Below are 27,613 nucleotides of genomic sequence, written 5' to 3' on the forward strand. Positions count from 1 at the left end.
TGCTCATAAAGAATTAATTTATTTTTATTTTTATAACTTAGTCTTGTGATACACAAAATTTGTTTTGAACCTTCCTCTTGCCCTAGCAGACCTCCTTCTCTTCTCTGTTAAACGGTTCAAACACTCCCTCGCCGGCCACCACACCTCCTTCTCCATTAAACCTTTCCAACAGTCCCTTGCCGGCCACCACACCTCCTTTTGTGTTAAACCATTCCAACAGTCCCTCGCCGGCCACCACACCTCCAGCTGTGTTAAATCATTCCAACAGTCCCTCGCCGGCCACCAACCTCCTTCTATTAGGTATTTTATGGCTTCTCTGCTCTGTTTCTCGCTTTCATTCTTGCAATTCCTCAGTTTTTATACTTTTATTTATTTAAGCTTTCATTATGCTCTGTAAAAATAAGCTTCGTTCAACATTTGTAAAAATACCAGTTGCAGTGACCTTGCTATTCTCTCGTAGATCACCGATTATTTTGACATTTATTACTTTAGGGGGTGCTGAAAATGAAACAAGCATCATAGCCGAACATTTCTTGGTTACGGGAAAACAGGGATTCCGCGTCTGTCTTCTCTTTTTTGCACTTTACTAAAGGTCATGGAAGCATCAATTTAAAATATAAATTCCTTTATTCTAGACTTTTGATTTGTGCTTTTGCAAATTAGAATTGCATTTTTTACAGTGCTTTGGGGATGCTTCCTGCTTTTGTTTTGTTTAAAAATTTAATTTTTTTCCATCCCTCATTGCACTTACTAAGCTCTTTACTCTTGTTTCATTGTGGAAAATCTATGCAGAAGCTTTTTGTTAGTGTCAGCAGGTACATTTGAGTATACCTTGACCAAAGAGGACGTTGGTTGTTGTTTGGCTTTTGTGTACATTCCCATTAATTTTGAAGGATTAGCATCCAGACTTCCATCAGTGTATCTTTTCCAAATACTTGTGACTTGTTTCTATAATATATTCATTTGTATCTTTCAGGTCAGGAAGGAAAATCTATGTCAGTAATGTCTCCTGTTGTGAAACAAGGTACCTTGATGAGTATTAGCAATATCTTCTGTTCTTTGGTTCTGTTTTCTGTCAGTTCCATTATATAATATTTTACTAGTATCTAGTGCCATTTTTTTGTATGTGGCACCGGCATATTTTTATCATTATAATCTTTGAATGGTATTTGTTTTTGTCACATACCAATTTCTCATTCTTAGAGGTATAAGCCCATTCCTAGGCCTCCACCAAACAACCAAAGCTTTAAAGATAATTGACCTTTGACATTGTATGAAAGCTTGTCTACAGTTGTCAGGAGTTTGATCTTTGTTGATATTTAAGATTGAGTCAACATTATCATATCAAGCACAAATAACTTTCACATGAAGGTGCATGTGTATTGAATTTATAAAACCATCCTGAGACTCTACATAATATTTCAAGCCACTGGGAGAGTTTGAGTTATTCATCTTGCTTTGATCTCAGAGTATTGATACGCTTAATCATTCTATTATAAGGGATTTTATGAAGTTTAGTGACGGATTTTTTCCCTCTCTAATTTTAATTTTTCTAGTAGTGATTCACACACACATGTTAATCAAGAATTATCTTCTTTAATGTTCAACCAAGATATTACTCAAAGTAAAAGATAAAGGTAGAAGAAGATTGCACAAGTCTTTTATACTAGTTCAGCCACTCCACATGTGACCTACATCCAGTCCTCAATCAGCACCTGATCAAGATTTGTTCCACTATCTTAAGGAAGAAGGTTTACAAGCATACCACACATGCATATACTTCAACACTAAAGATAACCACTTTCTTGACCCTAAGAAAGCACCGCTTGTAGAAACCCACTACAAGAATCCTTACCACTTGAGAAACCCTTCTCAAGATTTTTACAAATATTCACAAAGAATCAAGGAACGAATTCACCTGGAATTCAGAAGCAAGTCTTAATCTTCCCATTTCAAGAATATGATGATGATGATGATCTCTTTCAAGGTTTTTCACAAACGTTTTTCTTCTTGAATTCACAAAGAAATCTCTCCAAGATTGTCACAAAGACTCCACAAAAACGCTTTTCTAAATTTGATTATCAATTCTAACTCTTATCTGAAGTTTCTAAAAGTTCAAACTATTTATAAAAGTTTCAAAACCAGATAATTGATTATTTTAAAGAATAATCGATTATTTTGTTCTTCAGGTTTTCTGGAAACCAACCAAGAACAATATAATCGATTATTTTTCTGGATAATCGATTATTCCAGAGAGTTATTTCTGGGATAATCGATTATTTGGAAAATAATCGATTATTGCAGCAAGGCATCCCATTCTGCCTGTTGCTGGAATAATCGATTATATTTAATGATAATCGATTATTTTGAGTTAGTTTTCAAAACTTCATTTTAAGTCTCAAAATAACTTTTTAGTCTTTTTAACTCATCATCATACACTCTCTAATTAGTTTAGATATAGATTTTGCTTATGCACACAGCACACATAACATATAAACTCATTCAAAACAATTTATATACTAATCCCTATTACATAGCACTTTCTTTGACTTTGTTTTTGTCTTCTAAGTTGTTGTTTGTTGTTGTCCTTGACACACATTTTGTGATCATCAAAACTCCTTTAAGTTTTAGAGATAATCTTGACCTCATCAAGTTCAGGCTCCTCTAAGCTCAACAATTTTGTCATCAAATCTCTTTCCAAAAACGTCTCTCGAAAGAATGGCAAGAAGAAACAAAGGTAATCGGTCAACAAACAAATCAACTAAGATACAATCAATTGCTCGAAAGGAGATGAAGAAAATAACAAAACGGTTTCAAGAAATCGTTTATATTTCTTCTAGGTTTTTTCATTTAAAACCCATTATTTAATTTCATTATTTTATGTAATTTTTAATTAAATTCTCTAATATATTTTTTTTATAATTACAGTACAAGTGCTCATCAAATATCTCAACCAAAAAATGACAGAGAAAAATACTATAATATCTCGGATGCGTCATCACCCATAAAAGTTGTTGAAAGTAGGATTGATAAGGATGTGGAACAAGCTAGTGGGATGGATCCATAATAGTCACTTTCAATAGCTTAGCCAGAATGATAGTGGATAAATATCCTAAATTGAAGTTCACACTTTCTCCATCAGGACTTTCAATACTTATTGATAATAACCAACAAACTTCTTCAACTAATTCACATCAAATTCCTTCAAGGGTGGACAGTCAAAGTGAAAGTAGAAGGATATTGCTTGATCATTATGAAGCAGATAATAAATATTATGTAAATTATCAACCCATGTCTCCGTATATAATTGATGGAACTTACTTTTGGTATTTGAACATAGACAATTCTTCCATCAATTATATATATACTGAGACATGGGTTGATAATTTATATAATATTTATTATCTGCTTCATAATGATCAAGCATTATCCTTCTACTTTTACTTTGACTGTCCACTCTTGAAGGAATTTGATGCGAATTAGTTGAACAAGTTTGTTGGTTATTATCAATAAGTATTGGAAGTCCTGATGGAAAAAGTGCGAACTTCAATTTAGGATATTTATCCACTATCATTCTGGATAAACTATTGAAAGTGACTATTAATGGATTCATCCCACTAGCTTGTTCCACATCCTTATCAATCCTACTTTCAACAACTTTTATGGGAGATGATGCACTCGAGATATTATAGTATTTTTCTCTGTCATTTTTTGGCTGAGATATTTGATGAACACTTATACTGTAATTAAAAAAAATATTAGAGAATTTAATTAAAAATCACATAAAATAATGAAATTAAATAATGGGTTTTAAATGAAAGAACCTAGAAGAAATATAAACGATTTCTTGAAACCATTTTTTTATTTTCTTCATCTCCTTCCGAGCAATTGGTTGTATCCTAGCTAGTTGATTTATTTGTTGACTAATTACCTTTGTTTCTTCTTGCCATTCTTTTGAGAGATGTTTTTTGAAAGGGATTTGACGACAAAATGTGTTTTATATAGAAACATAAGATAGTTATAATTAGAGTCAGCACACATAATTAAATGATAAATATTGAACCAGATAATTACAATCATAAATTATACCTTTGATGTAAATGGAATAATAACGAACATTAGCCCCTTCTCATATGCCTACAACATGGAAAACAATTTGATAAGAAAATGACCAATTTAAGGGCCATCTGCTCCTGAAATATATTCAATTTGGAAATTACCTCTATAATCAAAGACTTTGGGTCTATTTCACGAGCCATCAAAACCTTATTACGACCAATTGTTAACTTCCCAAGCCAGCTCCCCAAATTTTTAAGCAAAGAGCGTTCTTCTAAACTTGATTTTAAGAGCTCTGATCCTAAAAGAGCCTGAAGAATATTCAAACACCAAGTATGATTTCATATTATCAACACAACTTGTCAATTCAATCAAGCAGGGAACAGAAACAAGGCTCAAACCTTGCAATTTTCATAAATTGCCTGCACAATCTCTTTGTTTAAAACCTTTGAATTAACCTTATCCATGAATTTCAAGTACAAGTCATGGAAATTTGGCTCAATGCTTGCTCTAGAAATAAATAACAAATGGTATAAATGAAGGTACCAATATATATAGCATGCCCCATATCTCTACATGGATGCAATTGTTTTAAGCAATTACATGATACATGACTTGACTTATGAATCATGCTAACCTTTTCATAACCATATACTGTGCAAACCATAGTACTGCTCTTTCAAAATTTCAGCAAACACTTTTGCTTTGTCTTCAATATTAGCACCAGAAACATTATTAATTATAAATGATATCTTTTCTTGAACATCTGAGTCCGGAGCCTGTTAACATAATATAAAATTAGGGTTAAATTACTCCAAGTAAAGGAAATCAAAATTTAGATTTGTATAAGATACTAAATTAAAACTAGTATTTTAGTTCATGCATTGTACCAGTTAAATAATTTTAGGATCACAATTATTTATTTTGAAAAGTGAAAAATTATTAATATCATATAATTAGAGTAAATATCTATCATATGACCTTGACAAAATTTAATAAATTTGTATACAGAATAATATCAAATATACTTAATAAAATCATTGTCAACATAATAAATAAAATTCAATAATAATTTCATTTATCGATGACAATAAAGTGTAAGAAAATTAAATAGGGAGAATACTTTGTTATCCTCATAATTAGGAGAAAGAATAATCATAAGCCATTTTAAATCAAAGAAATTTAAATCGGTATGAAAGTTAAAAGAAATAAGGATAGTCTATCCCCAAGAAATCAAAGAAAATCTCCATGAAATAATAGATGAGGGACCTGTTACTTTAAATAAGGACAGAGATGAAAGAATCAGGAGATAAGGGATAAAGAACACATTTATAGGAGAGAGATTTTTGAAACCACGAATACTTGAATATAGAGAGTGTGTGTAGTTCATCTCTACTTAATTAGAAAATTTAAACAAAATCAAATGTGAGGGAAAGTGCAGCTCTCACAAGCTAGATGTTTTTTTTTGGTAAACAAAGATATCCCTTAGGTGAAACATGAAACTCTTCAAAATTATTTATAAGCAGATAAGTAAAATCATTGATAATATAAACAACTGAACGAATCAATTATCAAAACTGAAGAAAAGTAGCCAGTCTGATTAATCTTTTGTACAAGGCTAGAGAGTACCTCAATAGGACTTTCTATTTTCGTAGCAGCAGCAACCAAAGTTTCAGTGTTCAAGGCAGATCCAAACCCTACACCAGATGCACATATCAAAGGAGCACAACATATTTTCAGAAATAGAAAGCATAAATTTATGTCTTTATGCAAAGCAACAGGCTATGTAACTGTAGAAACACAAGTGATAGAAATATACCAGTAGAAATAGATCCACGGGAAGGACCAACAAAACAAGGATTAGAAGAAAGCCTTGACGAGGTTCTGTCTGTACTATGTAACTGCAATTGTAGCAACAAAAAGTTAGTTTGTAAAAAAAATTAGACTCTAAATCTGTGAAGTTAGTTTGTAAAAAAAATTAGGATCCAAAGAACGAGGAAAGGTATTATTGTTACCACAAAAAGGATGTCCTTGCTTCTAGTTAAGTTTCTATTCAACCACCTCTCGAGGTTAATGAATTTTTTTCTTGATGCCACTGCTGCTAACCTTATACTATAATAAGAGGGCATAATTTCCACCACGGATGATAGAATCTATAAACCACCAAGAAGCATGAGTTAAAAATGGCAAAAGATTGTAAAAAAGAAAAGAGATTGGCATTTGTGAATCGTGAAGACAAACTTGAAGGCTTCTTGCAACTAAGGGCTCAATGAAAGTGAGATTCGCTTATTATTAAAACATATTAAGAAAGCAAACTGAGTCTAGATCAATATATAAGGTGAGGATTGCTATCTCTTTATATGCTTTGCTAATGCCTTATTTCTATTTTGGCCACATCCACTAGTGATATATCTATATATAAGTGAGAAACAATTCTTATCTTACAAGGAGATTTTTTATTATGAACCTAACTTAATCTTATAAAACTGGTTTATAAGATAAAAATTACTCTTTACTTATATATTTTATTAATGCATTATTTCTATTTTAATCATATCAATAGTCAATTGTAATCCTCAAATATAACAAAATCAAGAAAACCATAACAACTTAGTGCAATCTATCTATGTATCAGGAAAATGATTGAAATGAATAAAAGTAAAAAAACACACTTAAAAAGAGAACAACCTTTAACTCCCGACAGATGTCCACAATTCTTATAATGCTGCCCGCATCATTGTTTTGAGAATCCATAAACCCTCTCAAGAACAGATTGGGATTAACATGCCAAAGGTGTAGAATCATCCCACTGCCTACAGCACTTTTTACTATCTTGGGAAAAACAATCAGAGATACTTCCCGTTGCAAGAGATAATAGGCAGTCTGCAAGAACAACAAATGTAAACTACATGAATCAAGAAAAGACATAGAATAGGTAATTGTTGAGAACCAACAAATATGAATCCATTAGATTGTACATTAATATGTGCCATCCCAAGAAGCAACACTTCAGGACAGTGTTTAAGAGGGTAATCAAGGATTGATCGAACATTATTGGCATGAGCCTTCTCGGCTAGCTGGCAGAGGACGTCTAAAAGGTCAAGACACAACCATGCATGATTTGCATGGCCATTTTGAAGCTTGTGGCCATTAATTGCATCAACATATGCCTGCACAGCAATTTGTTGTCATAAGAATTTGGCGATAGGAACAAGAAACAATAATGGTCAACATAGATAAACTTCTCTAGAAATACTTTTAAGAGAGAAAAATATAAAATAAAAAAAAAGTTTTTCATGAGTTAAAATTAGCTTAAATATAAGTTAATTTGTAGAAATTTTCTTTTTTATCAATTTTTCAAAAATCTTATTTTTAACTCATGTATAATTTAGTTTTAGTTCATTAATAAGTTTATTTTAATTTTTTTCTTCCTATAAGTGCTTTTGGAATAATTTATCCAAACAGGTCTAAATGTACAAACAGATCATCATACCAGCAATCTTCCCGAGTGTGCAAAGGTAAATATTTCTGGTGGTGCTAATACAGCGTATTTAAGGAAAGACAGCTGACCCTCAATATTCTACTATTCTTCCATACAGATCCACATATGGCATGGAGAGGAAATGGTTCCTGCTAGGTATATTTTCATACATTCAGAATTTTATGCCAAAGTTTGCATATAAAAGCCTATTTAGATACAAGATTAAAAATGGATTTGATAACTTTTCTTCTAGAAAAAATTCTTTATTTTTCAGCAAAGAAGCTCTAAAAATTATTTCTAACTTGTATCAAAACTGATTTTAAATCAGCTAAGCTACGGGAAAAGCATATCTAAGGTTCTGATATCATACCTTAGAGGCATGTTTATACACACACATGAGAAAAAGGAATGCTTCTTCACAAGGAAGGAAAAACCCTTCATGATCAAGATTTTCCATGACACATATCCAGTTGGTTTGAGGTGCCTGTATCAGAAAACACATAAAAATGAAATGATTTACTTTCTTATTCAAAAGGCAATAAAAAAATGAGAGGAACTTTAAGTCCTATTGAATAAAACTCACAAGATGGTTAACTGTATCTACCAAGACATCAATATTCCAAGAGTTAAGAGGTGGCAACTCAGACACGTTGGATCCATTGGCTGCAGGGAATGTTAAGTATGTGTTCTGGTTTTCCTCCACCCCAGTACGACTATAAGCAATTGCACCAAGTAATTTAGATAGCATATTATCAGTTAGAGATGAGAATGGAGAAAATATCTCCTTGCACTTTGAGACATCAACAGTGCATCCATAGCCTTGTTCCTTCACAATATCTCCCATTTTTATTTCCTTCTGCATGTCTTCCAAAATATATCATCAAAATCATTTTCTCCACACTTGTGGAACAACTCCATCTTCCTGTAAAATGATGGATAACTAATTAAACATCATAACTGAATTAATTACTATTGATAACTAATATTATACAACAAATATATGATTGTATTGAAAAATGGTTGCCAGTTTTATGTTAACCACTTATTTCAGTAATTAAATCAAATAAGTTTTCAATATCATTGACCCAATGATGAGTAGTTAACTTAATAAAATGGTAGTAAGGATTACTAAATACATTACCACCTTAAATCAGCCTCATGCATCTCTTCAGGAAGCAATGGAGTCAAGGCAAAAGTTGGCTTGTCTTTGAACTTCACAAGTGATAATATCTGCATAAAGGAAACCATGATAATTTTGTGAATTTGCTCATTGCAACTCCAAGAACCAGGATTGGCAAACAATTCCTCAATCCGAGCCATGCAAAAAGATTTGCCTATACACCAGCAATATTTCAGGTCAAATATACTATATATAAACGGAAAAATAATATTGACACAGTATAGATGATATAGAAATGACCATGAACATTATTAGTCAAGTAAAATGTAACTTCATACTTACCACTCAGCCTGGCATCAGGATTCTCAGAATCAGATAAAACAAGACTGATAATAATTTTTTCCAATAAAGATAGCTTTAATCCGTTGCTTAAACTTTCTAAAATAAATCATCAATAAATAATTATTTTGTGTTATATATAAATTATTTATTATAAATCTAAAATACAATCTATATATTTAAACATATTTATTTATTTATTTAAATTTTAAATATAATTTATATATTAAATATAATATTTATTTATATATTATAAACATTTACCACATGTATTTGAAAATACTAATATACAAGTCATTAAATAATTTTTGTATATAATTTGAATCTGTATACACACAGTTTTAGTCTGATTAAAGAGAAAATCTTAATCTGTAACAACAACAAACAGTAAAGTCTCTAAAGTATTGTTCATTGTTACAACTTTTAAAAAAAAAATTATGTTTTTTTTTTCCTATAATTTGTATGTTGTGTGTGAGATAAAGAGGCGGTAGGGTTAAAATACTAAGTATCTTGAATTCAAAATATATAATTATAATATTATATGCATAATTTTAATAATATATTATACATTAGGGTTGAATTGAATTAAGTTAAATTTAAAAATCAAAATTTATTATCCAACATCCGTTTGAACAAGTTGATTTAGATTTAATCCAAATACTAAAAGTAATCGAGACAAAATGATTAAGTCAGTTAGATTAATTTGGATTCACGCCTAATTAACATTTTATTCAAAAGAAAATCAACAGATAAAAAGTGAATTTGAGAAAACAAGACCAACAAAAACCCTAAAAGCATTCAACTACACAAATCCACAAAATATCCCGCATGGTAGCAAAATTAAAGCATTGAAAGCACAGAAACAAACAAGAATGTCGAATGCATTTAAACTCAACTCCAATATCCTATTAAAAAATTGAATCAAACAAAAACTCTGATCATCTCCCCAAACACGGAGAGTTGATGGAAAACGGAGTGAAAGTTGAATTCATTAAAGAAAGCTAATCTGGTTGGATGAGAATAAGTGGGTCATGGCGTGCAAAGAAGAAGAGAAAAAGATGAAATTGGTGGAGAAGATGATGCATAAAAAAGCACGTGCATGTGGCGTAACTCCCATGTAGCATGTTGAAGGTATGAATTGCTCACCAGTCAGAGCAGGTCTCAGAGTAAGGCTCTCACGCAATCCAATTCACTTCTTTCTTTGTATCATATGAGCCTACTCCTTACAGCCAATTTATAGATATCAAATTCTATAACATATAATATATTATATATTATATTATACGAATGTGTATTCAATATTTTATTAAAGATTGTGCACAAAATTATATTGATTTAAGAATCTATCTAATGACGCTGAATTATAATATTTTTACATCATATCAATTTAATTTATCTTACAATCAACCTTTATACATTTAGGGGGGTGTATTGGATTAGGATTTTAAAGGACTTTTTTAGTTAAAAAAAATCCTGCGGATTTTAAAAGACTTTGCAGGATTTTCATGACTTTTAAGATTTTGCAAGATTCTACAAGACTTAAAATCAGGATTTTAATGGATTCTGCAAGACTTTTAAATTAGGATTTTAATGGATTCTGTGGGATTTTGTGAAATTTTGACATTTGATAAGATTTAAAAAAAATTATACATTCAAATTTAAAAAGAGTCAAAGATAAAAATAATAAATAAAAAAAATAATGTCTAGATAAATAATAATAATAATTCTCTATAATATTCTATCCTCTTTTTATAGCATCCACTATCAATTGTAACAATTCATCGGAATCATCCTTAATCCAAGCTTCATAGTTTTCTTTCTCTTTTCATTTTTCTTTATTATTTCCTTGTGAATCTCCCATTTGAATTACTAAAACAATATATGTTAAAAAATAGTTATATAAATAATTACGGATAATAGACAAAATCAATAAAATTATATTATTATTTTTAGAAGCACACCATCATACAGGATCGAATATATTTTTGCTATCCAAATGGATCAAATACCTCAGTTATTATAAAAAAAAAATGTAAAAACGAAAATATAGAAACATAAAATAATTTTTTATATAAAAAAATTAGTATATTCGATACTGAAAAAATATTTAGATATATAATTTTTTTTATATAAACAGAAGTATTTAGATATAGAGAATATATATATATATATATATGATAATTTTTAACAATATTTATAAATATAAATTATTCTAACAAATATTTTAACAATATTTTCTTTTTAAAAAAATAAGTTAATGAAGGCATAAATCCTAAACCCTAAAAAATTAGATATTGCAATGTCTTATGTTAATTTTCTTTTTTTAAAATATAAAAAATCTTAATTTCATAATATAAAAATAAAAAAGAAAAATTCATAGTAAAAAAAATAAAATAATTGTTGAGTTATAAAAGGAGGAGGGATAAGAGTAACAAATTCAAGGGAAAGAGAGAATTCGCAATTTTTATGCTAAGAGGGTTCTTCCCCCTACTAAGATCCATTTTTATCTCATTCTACTCACAAAAACCCTAACAAATTCATCTTTTATATATATATATATATATATATATATATATATATATATATATATATATTGTTGAGATTATGATATCAATTTCATCTTTCACCTTTTTCTTTTCTTAACGTGTGTCATAAAAAAAATTACCACTTAAAAGTTAAAATTTCAAGTATTTTTTTTGTGTTATATAAAGGAACAAATTAAACTACATAGAATAAAATAAAGTAAGTCAATTAAAGAGAACGAACAGAAAAATAAAACAAGTCAATGACACTATCATTTACATATTAGAGTTTCACAAAATAGGAGAATGGTATGAGAATAGTATTATATATGAGTAATGAACAATAGTGTAGTATTATTAGTAGAGAAAAAATGGAGAAGACAGGAGCATAGAAAAAAAAGATGAAAAACTCACTTGAAAATTCTTAAAACACTTGAAAAATCATTTCAAACAATCCTTCAAAATACGATGGGTTTGGATGGGATTGTTTTATGAATCTGGTATTTATAGATAACACTAGAAAGTCTTTCAAAATCCCTCTCACACAACAATCCTTTAAAATCCTTAAATTTTTGAATACCAATGGATTGTTTTTAAGTTGTAAAAAATCTCAAATGAATACTAGTGGATTTTAATGGACTCTTTAAAAAATCCTGAAAATCCAGATTGAATACCACTGGATTGTTTTTAAGTGACATAAAATCCTGATTGAATACTAATGGACTTTTTTACTCAAAAAAAGTCTTTTAAAATCCTACGAAATCCTAAACCAATACACCCCCCTTAAATACAAACCAGTATCATTTATCTTTTATCTATTTATTTATTCTCTTTTTTCTATTTCAATGACATTTAGTTTTCAAACCTCTTATATTTTAAATAACTACCCACTATTGTTTTTTTTTTTTTTAAATACAGAGGCACAGAAGTGCCTATTTTTCCTAATTAGAAATTAGGTTAGTTCTTTTGATCGAGTATCTTACTAAATTAAAGATTAAATTATATTTAGTCTTTTATCTTATTGTTTTTATATTTATTTTGGACTTTTATCTTTTAAAATATTCATTTTAGTTTTTTATCTCCTAAATTTGGATCTATTTGATCCTTTTGAAACGATAATTATATTAATACTGAGAGACAATTTTGAATATTTGATTAACAAATTCAAAATTTAAAACTTGTCTAATTAGATACACTTATATGAAAATTATTAAACACACTTGAAGTTTAAAAAAATAAAAAAGTGTTTTAAACATGATGAAAGTTCTATATAAATAAATCCAAAAAGTGACGAAAACAATTCTAAAACTTTAATTTCATGTTATTTTGTAATTGCTCATAAAACATAATTTTTCACATGATTTTCTCTATGTTTATAATTTTTTTTATTCAAATGTTAATTGAATTTCATAGTTTTCATATAGGTGAATCTAATTAGATAAGTTTTAAGTTTTGAATTTGTCAATTAAATATTTAAAATTGTCTCTCACAATTAAAAATAATCATTTCAAAAGGATCAAATAAATCCAAATTTATAAGATAGAAGACTAAAATGAACATTTTAAAAGATAAAAGATTAAAATGAATCTAAAAAACTAAGATAAAGGACCAAAATTATAATTTAACCAAATTAAAATTAGTATGTGTAATTTATAAATAATTTTTTTATATAACTAAATTTTAAATATACAAATTAAATTTTAGATTAGTGAGAAATAATCTATTATTTAACATTTGTCAATCTTTATACATTAAATACGAGAGATTCTGAGAATATCTTTAAGAAGTTTTCTTTCAAGAGAGTTTGTAGAAATTTTTTTAACTTCTTATTTAATTTAGTTTTTATTTTTCATAATTATTATGAATTTAATATTAATCTTTAAAAATAAATTATTAATAAATAAAAATATTTTTTTATTATAATATAAATCATTTATCATAACTCTAAAATATAATTTATATGTTTAAAAATATTTATTTATATAAATTTTCATATAATTTATATACTCAAACATAGTACTTATATATATAATTTATTATAAATTTTAAATATATATATATATATATATATATTAAACCTCACTCCTTTTTTACTTTATAAAACTATTTTATTAAGGAGGATCGAGATAACATGCACAAAATCTTAAGTTTAAACCTTGTTATGATTTGATTATGGATAAAAAATAGTAATTAAGTTATCTACAAGAAATATATATTATAATTATTAAATTCTTCAATTAAATCTTTAGTTGATTTTGTTTTTACATAAAAAGATAGACGATATATTTTTTTTGGTAAAGTTCCTTTTTTTGATAAAGAGATAGACGATATTTTAAAATTTATAGAATGTTATTTATAATTTAAAATTGCTATTTTTTTTTATAAATAACGTTTTTGCTATAACTCGTTTTATTATTCTAAAAATACTATTGATTTCGTGTTAATAGTTTCATTTATAATAATTATGGTAATTTTATCATTGTAAAAATACTATTGTAGTGAAAGACAATCAATATTACCGTAAATACCAATCTATTACTATACCAAAAATACCAATCTATTACGTGTTTCTGTAAAAAAACAAAAAAAAAAATGATCACGTGTTAATTGATTACATATTCATTTTTTTTTTTATCCGCCAATAAATATTTATATAGATATATATAAAGGTACAAGGGGTATCAAAACCCATATACATAAAATAACTAGGAGATTGTATTACCCTTGATTAAAACTAATTTGAATTTATGTAATATCAAATTATATATGTTGTAATTAGAGATTCCAAAAAATAGATACCAGTTTAGATGCAAGTAATCACCCAATACCATCTAATAATCCACTGTTTATGTAACACCCCAATGCCCAATAAAGGTGATTTAGTAGTCCAGAACGGATCGTTCCGAAACTGGAACGAGCTATTCCAAACTACTAAAAAGACCTATTTTTGATAGCCCAGAACGGGCCATTCTGGTTTGAGAATGGACCGTTCTAGATGCGAATTTTACTAGTAAAAACAAAAGAGTATTCCCATCAGTATTATTTGTATATTAAGATTTATTTATAGCAAACAAAATCATTCAATTTAGTGGGCTTCTTGATGGTGCATTTGGGCCTCCCACTTTCCACCAATTGTTCCTCTATCATCCCTTCAGCAGGAGCTTGCACAGATGTATGACCCAACTCAATAGGAAGAGATTGCTTATGAATTGTATAATTTTCCTCTCCTTCAAAATTCACCTTGTCCTCAAGGTGAAGGGCTGGATAAGCAGAACAGAATTCTGCAAATGGCTCCCAAGTGGCTTCCTTTGGCGTATGTCCTTCCCACTGAACCAACACTTGTTTTTGGGGAACACCATGGTTCAACACATTGCGAGCTGAACAAATTGCTACAGGAATTTCCGCAGGCTTGCTGTCAAAACTATTAGCTGGCAAGTCGCGCGTTTGTGAAACCAACTGACCGCGAAACAACTTAAGGACAGAAATATGAAAAACAGGATGAATATGACTTCCCGCGAGTAAGCCCACACGATATGCAACCTGGCCCACACGCTCCAAAACAGGAAATGGTCCATAAAAGAGTTTGCAAAGCTTGTGATGACGACCTTGTGAAACCGACGATTGTCTATAGGGCTGTAAATGAACCAACACCATGTCGCCAACCTCAAGGATCACTTCACGACGATGACAATTAGCTTTCATTTGCATGCGGTTCTGTGCAGCCAGCAAATTGGTTTTCAAGGTGCGCAACAGTTCATCTCGAGTAGTAAGGCTTTCATCTAGAGCCTGAATTACAGTCATGCCTCTAGTGTATTATGGAATCGTGGGAGGAATGCGGCCATATAGAGCTTGAAATGGCTACATGTTGAGACTTATATGGAAGCTAGTATTGTAATGAAATTCTGCCCAACTCAGAAGGGAGACCGAGTCTGTTGGTTTATCTTGTGTAAAAGCACGCAAATACTGCTCTAATCCCCTGTTGACAACTTCACTTTGGCTGTCAGTTTGTGGATGATAGGCACTACTCATGGCCAACTTTGTACCACTTAGTGCAAATAGTTGCTACCAAAAGGAACTCATAAAAATTGGGTCACGATCAGAGACAATCGAGCGAGGAAACCCATGATGACGAACAATTAGATCAACGAAAAGAGTGGCTACTTTGCTGGTTGTAAAATGAGAAGGTAAAGGACCAAAATGAGCAGATTTCGAGAGACAATCTACCACCACCATAATGACAGAAAATCCTTTTGATGGAGGAAGCCCAGTAATAAAATCCATAGTAATATCCTCCCACACAACTTTAGGAATAGGCAGAGGTTGCAATAAACCTGTCGGTGCTTGAGTGGAATACTTCACCTGTTGACATAAAAGACACTGAGCAATATGGTTAGCAACAGCTTGCCGCATTTTGGGCCAATAAAAATTAGCAGATAACCGAGCAAGAGTATGTTTGATGCCTGCATGTCCGCCACTAGGAGTATCATGAAATTCATTGATGAGCACTTTGCATAAGGATGAGGTAGGACTAATTACATATCGACCCTGGAACATCAACAACCCCTGCCTTACGGAATAAGGAAAAAATAGATTTCCATGTTGATGTTTGAAATGGAATGATTGGAGAAAAGGGTCAGTGAGATTATCTTGCTTCAACTGGTTAATAAGTTGGAAGACGGGCCCGGAAACTAAAGCAAGAAAAACTGAAGGTAGAGTAGTGGCATTATCGTCCTGGGTAGTAGGGACCCTCGAAAGAGCATCTGCAACACAATTAGAGCTACCTGATTTGTACTCAATGCGAAAAGTGAAACCCATAAGTTTTCTCACATAAGATTATTGATCCGGGGTTTGAATCACTTGTTGCAAAAGTTCTTTTATACTTTTGTGATCAGTGCGAATCACAAATAAGGAACCTAACAAATATTGTCGCCACTTAAGCACAGCTTCGACGATTGCATGTAATTCCTTGACGTAAACAGAGGAGGCTTGAAGACGAGGACTCAATTTCTTGTTAAAATAAGCAATGGGATGACCTTTTTGCATTAAAACAGCCCCAACTCCAGCATTAGAAGCATCAGTCTCAACAATAAATTCTTGAGAAAAATCAGGAAGTTGTAAAATAGGGGCTTCGACCATGGCTTGTTTGAGAGCTGCAAAAGCAGAATCCGCAGCAGCACTCCATTCAAAGGCATCCTTACGCAAAAGGTCTGTGAGAGGAGAAACAATTAAAGCATATTTAGCCACAAATCGACGATAATATCTTGTGAGTCCTGAAAAACCACGTAGCTGTTTAATGTTTTTGGGAGGAGGCCACTACACCATGGCTTCAATCTTCTTAGGATCAACATGAACACCTATAGAAGAGACAATGTGGCCCAAGTATTCGATGGAATGCTTGCAAAACAAACACTTAGAGAGCTTATCATAGAATTTATGTGAGTATAAACGATGCACAACCAGCTCTAAATGTTGAAGATGATCATCCAAAGAAGAACTATATATCAAAATATTGTCGAAGAAAACAATGAAGAACCTTTGAAGATAAGATGAAAATAGTTGGTTCATGGTTGCCTGAAATGTCGATGGGGCATTTGTTAAGCCGAAAGGCATAAACAGAAACTCAAAGTGGCCATCATGAGTACGAAATGCAGTCTTGTATACATCTTTAGAGTGTACACGAATCTGGTGATATCTGGCACGCAAATCCAGCTTGCTGAAAATTGAGGCACCTCCCAACTCATCCAAGAGTTCATCAATAGTAGGAATGGGGAACTTATCCTTCATAGTGGCAACATTAAGGGCCCTATAATCAACGCAAAATCGCCACGACCCATCTTTCTTGCGGACAAGCAAACCAGGAGATGAGAAAAGGCTATGGCTTGGTTGAATGATCCCTTGCTCAAGCATTTCGCGAATTAACTTTTCTATCTCCGATTTCTGAAAGTGTGGGTATCTATATGGACGAACATTGATAGGTTTGGTTCCAGCGATCAAATGAATGCGATGCTCAATAACACGATGAGGTGGTAGGCCTAAAGGGTGTTGAAAAAGATCCTTGTATTTAAGCAATAATGGTTGAACTGCAGGGAAAATGTCCAATGGTAAGGAAAACTCTGATGAAACGGTAACCGTATCAACCTCTGAACTAGAAAGCTCAAAAAGAAAAGGAGAATCCTTATGGTGAACAAGAGCTTGTAAGTGATGGATAGAAATTGGACTCAGCAGAGATTTGGTTTCACCTTTAAGAGTTACCTGTTGACCCTTCCAATTAAAATCCATAGTGAGAGTTGAGTAATCATGTGATACTCGACCAAGCGATTGGAGCCAAGGGAACCCGAAAACAACATCAGGACCTTCAATCTCCAACACAAAGAGATCGACAGTGAATTCAATTCCTTGCAGAATCAAAGATGTTGAAGGACAACTATATTGACAACTCAAGAAAGCACCACTGCCCGTAGAAACTCGAAAACGAGGAATAGGTGTTACTGGAAGAGCCAATTGTGCCACCAACAAGGGTTTGATGAAATTGTGAGTGTTGTCGCTATCAATTAAGACTTGAAATTGTTTTGAGCCAAAAGATCCAAACACCCGTAAAGAGCAACCCTGAAGTTGACAAGAAAGATTGTGAAGGGTGGAAATATCACCAGAAACCTCCTCGGGTATTGTATCATGATCTCCCACTTCCTCGTTGGTAGGAGTATCATCATCCTCGTAACCAAGGAGCAATAAGTATTTGCTTTGACAATGATGATTGAGTCCAAATTTTTTATCGTAGTTGTAACAGAGACCGCTCTCTCTTATCACGCAACTCTGCTGGTGTTAAACACCGAATCGGGGAGGTCGGTGAGGGTAAGAGAGGTGGAAGTTTGGTTGTATGTGCGGTTTGAGAATTGGGCTTGGTTCTTGGAAAATGAGAAACCTCGTTTGGGCTGATTACACTTGACAGTTGGGCTCGGCCTGTTACATGTCCAGAACCAAAGGAAGAAGGCCCACGAGGACTTCCTTTTACCGTCACAGCTGCATCATCCATTCGAGCTTCATAAGCACTAGCCATGGCAAAGGCTTCCATCAATGTTGCTGGACGGTGGAATTGTAACTCACGACGAATGTCCGCTTGAAGACCGGTGATGAAAAAACTAATGAGAAGAGGTTCCGATATACCTGTAACTTTATTCAAAAAATTCCTCGAATTGAGTTTGGAATTCGGCAACCGATGACGTCTGTGTGAGCTTCGAAAGATTGCCCTCATAATCCTCATAAACATTAGGACCGAATTGGTTTTTAACCGAGGTAATGAAAGAAGCCCAATTAAAGAATAAATCATTTCTCTTGGCCCATTGAAACCAAGCCACTACACGTCCCTCCAAATGAAAGGAGACAATCTACAATCGTGTGTCGGGTGGGGTTCCATAATAATCAAAATAAGCTTCAATACGAAACAACCAATCAGCAAGATCAGAACCATTAAAACGAGAAACATCGAGTTTCATTGAGCGAGGTGTCAATGTGTGTGGACGATGATTCAAAGAATCCGCGTGAGTCTGCTGAAACTCGGTACGAAGGTTAGCCATCTTGGTCTCCACCAAAATCATGAACTGCTGCAAGGAAGCATGGATTGAATCGGAGAGAGTATCCATCTATTTTTGAGAAATAGCAGAAGAAGCGGAAGAAGACATGGCAGCCAATCTACAAAATGGAGAAGAAGAATCAATGAAAGCACCAATGTTACGGTAGGAATAGAAAGGCACCTTTCGAGCTGGTGTTTACTCCAAAAAGAAAGTTGAAGAAAGAGAGAAGCAAGAGACAATAATTCTATTATAATTTCTATTCACCTCTTTTCCAATTCCACTACAATCTTTATATGGACAACCACCTTGTGCTAACAGTACGATAATACTAGTAAAAACAAAAAGAGTATTCCCATTCAGTATTATTTGTATATTAAGATTTATTTATAGAAAACTGTGGAAGAAAATATGCACAAAGTTTTGATGATGCCAAAGCATTGAAGAAAATAAAGGTCAAGTTAAAGCAAGCTGATCAAGAAGCAAGATCTCAAGTAATAACTAGATAAGTCTTGATTGCTTAGCTTAGTATGTAAAATAAACTTTTAGAATTTGCAAATTTCACTTGGCCATTAAAATAAGAATTTCAAGAAAACCTAAACTTAATATTTTTGAATATAAGAATAAGTTGTTTGAAAAGAAAGCAAAAACAGTATTTAAAAGATTAAAAAAAAATATTTTTAACTGGAAAATAGAAGCTCTCTATATCTTAAGTTTTCATAAGCCAAAACAAGTGATATGTGTCTGGTAATCGATTACCACTTGCTGTAATCGATTACCAAAGAAAGAAGACCTCTTATCAAAAGTTCAAATGTTAAAATGCTCTCTGGTAATCGATTACCAGTGATTGTAATCGATTACCAGAAGAGAAAATTTCAAAATTCGAATTTGAATTATACAACGTTTCAATCATTTTGAACTTTAATTGTTGTAATCGATTACCAAGTCTTGTAATCGATTACCAGAAGAGAAAATTTCAAAATTCGAATTTGAATTATACAACGTTTCAATCATTTTGAACTTTAATTATTGTAATCGATTACCAAGTCTTGTAATCGATTACCAGAGCCTATTTTTTGAAAAATTATAGAGAGTTACAACTCTTCATGAAAAGACATAACCCAAGAAATAATTGTCTATAAATACCTATAATTTTTCAGAGAAAGGTGACGAACTCTATTGTGAAAATAATTTACAAAAACTACTTGGCCAAAATCATTTGCATAAATCTCTAAAGAGTTCATCAAGTTCTTAGAAAATGTAATATCTACTCTTCAAAGAGAGTCATTCTGTAATACCCTATTGATCTGTTGATCTGTAAAGGAGAAAGGGTTTTTCTCCTTGTTGGTTTTTGAATCACAACACAAGGAAAGGGAGTTCCGAGGTGTTGGTGGATTCAAGTCTTGTAAGGTTTACAAGAGTAGTGGAAATCTCAAGTGGGAGACTTAAGGACTGGATGTAGGCAGGATTGGCCGAACCAGTATAAAATCAAGTTTGCAATTCTTCTTCCTATACTTTTAATTTCTTGTTATTAATTGTAATTGTGTAGTTTGCATCATCATTCGTTCTTTACATACAAATTTGTCTAAGGAATTAAATTTGATAAGAAAATAATTGGAAAAGTTTTTATAAGAGGAAAATTTAGAAAACTTAATTCACCCCCCTCTTAAGTTAATTGAGGCTAAGGGACTAACACAAACAAAATCATTCAATTTAGTGGGCTTCTTGATGGTGCGTTTGGGCCTCCCACTTTCCACCAATTGTTCCTCTATCATCCCTTTAGCAGGAGCTTGCACAGATGTATGACCCAACTCAATATGAAGAGCTTGCTTATGAATTGCATCATTTACACATGATGAAAGGATCCAGAACAAGACATTCTAGCCACTCCTAAAATTTATAAATAGCTAACTCTTGCAGTGCTTCTAGACACACTCTCTAAAGACCAAGGAGAACCAAGAAAAGAAGATCAAGCAGATTCTGCTTTAGCTTCGTCTTCTGCTTATCCAGGTAAGGGGAAGTGAGAAACATTGCTCTAGGTGTGGGAATGTATGTTGGGAAGTGGGATTGACCCAATCCTATGTTTGCTGTATGCTCATTTATGAGGAGGTTTTTCCAATTATATATGTTTCTTCTATTTGCTCTCACTACAAGAAAAATGCTAATTTCCGACGGAATTTTTCGACCGAAAATTCTGTCAGAAATTTCCGACGGAATTTTTCGACCGAAAATTCTGTCAGAAATTTCCGACGGAAAAATCTGTCAGAAATTGCTGTCAAAATTTCTGACAAAAAAATCTGTCGGAAATTGCTGTCAAATTTTCCGACAAAAAAATCCGTTAGAAATTATAATTTTTTTTTAATTTTAATAAATTTATTAGTGTAACAATATTTGGCCTCTCAAGGGTTCTATTTCACAATATTTCACTGCTTAACTGTGAAGTTCTGATGAGTAAGCTACTGAAATGTCTACGTATGTTGTCAGTATAACTTGTACAAATTAATTCATTTAAGTCATCCTTAAATATACAATCTCATATTTGTACTATAATAATAATATATAATAATTTTATATTACGAATAATAATAATAATAATAATAATAATAATATATTTAATTATTCTTTATTTATATGTACTTACTTTTATAATTAACATCTACTTATTTTTATTTAAAATTATAATTTAAATTATTTAATTTTATAATTTATAATGATAATATAATTTATAAAATTATAAATATTTATTTATTACATTCTTATAAATTAAATTTTAATATTTTAAATAAATTATTAATTAATTTAATATATTTATCACCTTAAATCAAACATATAAAATTTAAAAAACGTATTTATCCTTATTTTTTTTTCTAATTATCAACTATTAATAAAATACTAACTTAAAATCTTATCTAATTATATATAATATTTTCATATCAAATTTAAAACCAGATATTAGTTATACAAAAATATTAAGATCATATAGTAAATTGTCAATAAGATTTTAGTTAAATAATTTAAAATAATTAATATTTCAATTATATTGTTAATTAGCAAATAATTTATTCCAAAACTAATTAATTTTTTATATTAATTATTAGTAAAATTTAATAACTTTTAATTTAACAATTAATTGGATCGATGAAATTCAACACACCATGAGTTATTGAGCGGAATAACTTTACCAAGAATTATTTTGTAAGTTATCTTAAATCAAACATATAAAATTCAAATAATGTATTTATCCATGTTTTATTTTTTAATTATCAACCATTAATAAAATACTAACTTAAAATCTTATCTAATTATATCATAATATTTTTATATCAAATTTAAAACCAGTTCTTACATTTTCGACAAATATAAATTTGTCTGAAATATTCTATCAATAATATAACTTTTCTTACAAAAATTTTCTCATCAAAAATATAAATTTTTCGACAGATTTAATTTTGTTTTATAAAAAATCATCTTCGATTAATATAACATTTTGTATATATGATTTAAGAGTAAAAGATTTTCAATTTAACGGTTGAATTTACAAAATTCACATTTAATATAAAGTTATTAAGCGGTGTAACACTTAGTAAAATTTATACCATTGTAATTATAACCCCCCTCATATATATATATATATATATATATATATATATATTAAATGCGACTTTTACAATGTATTACACCGCTCAATAACTTTATATTAAATGTGAATTTGGTAAATCCAACTATTAGATTGAAAGTTCATATCTCTTATAGATTATATATACAAAACTTTATATTAATCCAAGATGATTTGATACTTCATTTTTATAAAAAAAAAATTGATGTAATATATTCATTTCAAAATACACTAAAATATGAACACTTGGATTATCTTCTAGTTGTTGTTCAATTTTAACAAAATTTGATATACACGTATAAAGTGATATGAACTTTCAATTTAACGGTTGGATTTACAAAATTCACATTTAATATAAAGTTATAGAGCGGCATAATACTTAGTAAAAGTTACACCGGTATAATTATAACCCCTTATATTATATATATATATATATATATATATATATATATATATATACACACATACATATATATACAGCGACAACTGCACGTTTGGAATAGTGAGGCACTTGCCCTCACTACTATTTGACATATACATAATTTTTTATTTAAAAAATAATATATTTTAAAAAATAAAAATTATATTCTAATAAAATAAATATATAGATTTAGAAAAAATGTTTATTTATTTGATATCCGAATTTTTTAAGGAAATTAATTCTCATGTGATAAAAAAAATTTCTTAATAATGAATTAATTTTTAAAAAAAGTTTAATTATAATATATATATGTATATAGATATATATATATATATATGTCTTAATATTCACATATATAATGTAATATATTAAAAAAAATAATTTTTTGATAAAATAAAATTTGTAGCATGCATGTTTTTCTTTTGTGTTTTTTATTTATTGTATACGTTGATTAAAAAAATCAAAATAGTAAAATTGTATACATTGATTAAAAAAATCAAAATAAGAAAAATCATAAGATTTATATTCCATTTAGAATTGTTATTATAAGATATATTTTAAAATAAGTTATCATCTAAAAATATATATTAGATATTAAAAACATATTTATATCATAAATAAATTAAACTTTATTTTTATAAATTTAACATATAGGTTTTTATATTTTTAATAGTGTTAAATTATTATAAAATAAGTCTATATGATTGTAGTTCTACTCAAATATTTAAAAATTATCTATGATAGATAAATAAGTCACACTTAAAATATATATTTTTAAAGAAAGTTAGGTTCAAACCAAGTAAATTATAATAAAATATAGTATAACCTAATTTATTTTCATCTTTAATACTAATCGTAGATATAAAAAACTTGTAATAAATAATTATAATATATATTTATACCTTTAAAAGATATATAAAATTTTTAATACTACAAATATATATAAGAAATTAAAAATAATAAATTAAAAATAAGAAATTAAAAATATAAATTAAAAATAAGATTTCCGACGGAAAATTCCGTCAGAAATTTCTGACGGAATAATTCTGTCAAAAATTTCTGACGGAATAATTCTGTCAGAAATTTCTGACGGAATATTCTGTTGGAAATTTTCCGGCAGAAATTTCTGACGGATTTATTTTTTTGTCAGAAATTTCTGACGGAAAATTTCTGACGAAAATATAAATCCGTCGGAAATTACCGACGGATCCATATCCTTCGGAAATTTTCCGTCGAAAATTTACATTTTTCTTGTAGTGTCTTCTTATATGTAAATAACTATATGATCTGAGATCTCTATGGGTTCCTATGGGAAACCCTAAGGGAATGCGTTGGTAATTATAAAAGGAGATTATTTGAAGAGGTAATTGTATGAGTAAATTGTACTGTTTTGAATGATTAATATTGTATGAATTAGAGTGCTCTGTGGGTTCCTGTGTGATGGAAAAGACTAGGAGGAGTGGTAGATGACTTCTCCTTAGCTTCTCCTTTGCTCGGATCTTCTTCAAGGAGATGGAAACCACAAAGATGAACACTAGATGGAGGAAGTATCACGAATGGAAGAGGCTTAAGCCTTGGATGGAAGCATCCAAGCTTAAGGTGCAAGGGAAAGCTGACTTCAAAGAGGAGGAAAACCTAGTAGGGTTCCTAAGGTGAAGCTTTCTCTCATGGTGACTCTTAAACGAAATTTGGCTGAATAAGCTCTCAAATTTCATTATTCTCAAAAGTGAATACAAAAATGTGAAGGGAGGACTTAAGTATGCACGGAAATGAAGCACATAGGCACCTAAACCAAAGCTACACAAATTGGCGCCTAAAGTTTGAATTCAAATTTGAAATTTGAATTCAAACTTTGGTGCACATGTGTAAGTCCGAAAATTTAGGTACCAAGGTGCATTTAGGTCTGATTTGAGAGTCATTTAGGGTTAATTTGAGTGTCACATGTTCAGCCACCAATGGTGCAAAACATGTGACTCAAATGTAACTTAAATGGCTTCTAAATTAAACCTAGTTTAACCTAATTAGCATACTTTAGTATTCCTTGTATTTTCCTATTCTAATGACCTAATTACATTGGTCAAACAATTACAATGGAAAGGAAAAATTACAAGAATGAAAATGAGCCCAATATTGGGTACCAAAAGCCCAAAGGCCCATGAAGCCCAAAACTAGGCCCAACTAGCCTAAAACCTAAAATGCTATTCTATGTGGTCCAAAATACAAGACCAAAATATATGATACCTATACTAACATCATGTATACAAAACATATGAAATTAGCTATAAAAAATATGACCCATGAAAAGTTCAACTTGGGCCTTCCCAGGCCCATCAGGCCCATTGGGCCCTGACTGGCCCAAACCTTCATGTCTAGCCAACTCCTCTTGGCTCCTTCAATATGTCACCTCTTGCCTTCCTAGGCATGATTCCATCATCCCCTCCCTCTTGAAAAGGATTTGTCCTCAAATCACGAGGATGCATGGAATAAGAATCATCACCTACATACAGAACAAACCATGTATAAGAGGTGACATGTTTATGATGAGAAAATGGATTATGGATCCTAAGAGGAGTCCTTATATCTAGCCTAAGAAAAAATAAACTATCAAAATTAGACTCCCTAAAAGTAGAAATTGGATCTTCTTCTAAGTACAACCTAGAATGAAATCCTAAAAATGTAATGACACTATGACTAAGACAATGAAAAGAATGCTTCTTAAAAATTACAACATCTTGCCTAAAGTACCCTAAATGGTAACCTAGGATTTTCCTAGAATATAAAGAAAATACCATTAGAAAACGCCCTAAATAATTTTGGATTTGATTGTTTACTAGATACTCACAATCATATAAGCTATATTTGTCTTGTAGGGAAGGAAACGTATTAAGTTCAAAAGAGTAAGAACTTCCCATAAGATCAAACATAGAATATAGATTATTACAAGTTGTATCTACTAAACAATGTAAACCGAAAATTGGGTTCTTTATTAGAACAACTAAGGTAGAAGGAGTCCTAAAGAGGGGAAGGCTTTCTTCCTTGGGCACCTCCAAGGAAGTAGCACAAGAAGTGGAACTAAATGTAGTCCACTCCTTCTTCACTGCATCTTGAAGTTGAGATTCATTTTTCTTTAGAATAATTTGTTCTTGAATCTCTACTTTATGACTAGTGATAAGATTAGGGTAAGAGTTAAGGTCTTTATTTATGAAGAGAGTATTTTGTAAATGATTTTTAGTGGTAGAACAACTCTCTTCACTCACAAGTCCTTTAGAGGAATTATTTTCCTCCTTACTCTTCCCTAAGAGCAATGCCTTTTTTCTTTCTTTTTCTCTTGTTTTTCTCAATTTTTCTTTTGCTAAAAATTTTTCTTTCTTTTGTTTAAGAATGTGAATTTCTTCCTCTAAAATTGCAAGTCGTGCTTTTCTTTCAAGTTTTTCTTTTTCTCTTTTTAACACTTCTTGCTTTGTCCAAGGTGTTAGTGATTTAAGCCTTTGAGTAGGATGTGAAAAACTTTTTGAAGAGCTTAAATCACTACCACTTGAGGAATATTTTCTCATGATTAAACAAAAGAATTTTGTTTTTATATGCTATGCAAAAAGAAAATATTTTTGTAATTTTCTAGGAACAAAAAAATAGCACTTGGAAGTCTAAGTGTACAAATTGCACTATCAAGGGAGGTGAGCTACTAAGAGCCACTTAATAACCAAGCCTTTTCAAGTGGAAATCACTAAACTCCCTTGTGGTATTTTCAATTCCACAAAAATTTTCACAAAGATTTTTATGTTGTATGCTTTTCACAATTGTTTTTGAAGCTATCTAAAACGTGAACAATTAAATGCTACACAAAGCTAGTCGAAACAAGGCAGCAAAAGTAAACAAATTAAAGATCAAACACTTAAAGGAAGCAAGATTAAGCAACTAGTCGGTTCGCCCTAAGTGGAAGCTTGAAACATATGAAATTTCCAAGCCACTTCCACTAGTACTACACGTGAGTGAGCTACCAAGGTTTAGATATACCTGACCAGCTTCTTAATACTCCCTCCAAGCTTTACAAATTGGTTTAAAAATACAAAAGAGATTGCAAAATTTAAACTAGCCTAGAAAACAATTAATGACGGCTTTTGTGACCTAATTAGTGACGGATTGGTTGATCAACTTTTCTAACACTTGTTCAAGTGTTTTAATCCGCCACTAATCCTTGAAATAAGATGCTCCTGGACCTGCACAATGAACAAAACAAAAGTGGTTAATGGAGGCTCCTCACAAGGTGAAAGGAATGGTCACTCAAGTGAAGGAAGTTTAGGAAAAGCTAGGTCACTAAATTAGGTCAAAATTTTGTAGTCTTAGTGTCCAAACTTTTCCTACTCTTTGTTGAGCAATGCTTGATCCTTAAGCAAGGATTTGAGGCCACTTCCAGCACAGGGAATTTAATGAAAGAAAACAAGACAAGCAATAAAAGCACAATTTGAAAAGCTTATACCAAAAATGAAGAG

At 30.7% G+C, this 27,613-nt stretch overlaps 1 protein-coding gene and 1 pseudogene across 2 annotated transcripts; both read right to left on the minus strand.

The window, feature by feature from the left end:
- Nucleotides 1–1,601: 1,601 nt before the first annotated feature.
- Nucleotides 1,602–6,429, minus strand: LOC145955618 (uncharacterized). Its single transcript, XM_083070584.1, has 5 exons — nt 6,072–6,429; nt 5,876–5,957; nt 5,686–5,753; nt 4,694–4,835; nt 1,602–4,566 (listed from the first exon to the last, which is right to left on the minus strand). Exons 1-4 carry the CDS (start codon nt 6,183–6,185, stop codon nt 4,698–4,700), a joined length of 402 nt encoding a protein of 133 aa, XP_082926710.1. The 5' UTR covers nt 6,186–6,429; the 3' UTR covers nt 1,602–4,566; nt 4,694–4,697.
- On the minus strand, nt 6,426–11,371 carry LOC145955617 (uncharacterized; annotated as a pseudogene). Its single transcript, XR_014432281.1, has 6 exons — nt 8,682–11,371; nt 8,121–8,459; nt 7,908–8,021; nt 7,550–7,686; nt 7,035–7,226; nt 6,426–6,939 (listed from the first exon to the last, which is right to left on the minus strand). The product of XR_014432281.1 is annotated as an uncharacterized LOC145955617 (transcript).
- Between the last annotated feature and the right edge of the window lie 16,242 nt (nt 11,372–27,613).

The sequence above is a fragment of the Cajanus cajan genome, chromosome 3, assembly GCF_000230855.2.
Source record: "Cajanus cajan strain Asha chromosome 3, NIPB_CcT2T_4, whole genome shotgun sequence".
NCBI classification, from domain to species: domain Eukaryota; kingdom Viridiplantae; phylum Streptophyta; class Magnoliopsida; order Fabales; family Fabaceae; genus Cajanus; species Cajanus cajan.

What these genes read in the sequence shown, in the direction of transcription:
- LOC145955618 (XM_083070584.1), bottom strand. Translation starts at nt 6,185, where the DNA reads ATGCCCTCTTATTATAGTATAAGGTTAGCAGCAGTGGCATCAAGAAAA. An exon ending in CCGTGGATCTATTTCTACTG is followed by an intron (nt 5,754 to 5,875) that starts GTATATTTCTAT and finishes CATCTGGTGTAG; the next exon opens with GGTTTGGATCTGCCTTGAAC. An exon ending in AAATAGAAAGTCCTATTGAG is followed by an intron (nt 4,836 to 5,685) that starts GTACTCTCTAGC and finishes TTATGTTAACAG; the next exon opens with GCTCCGGACTCAGATGTTCA.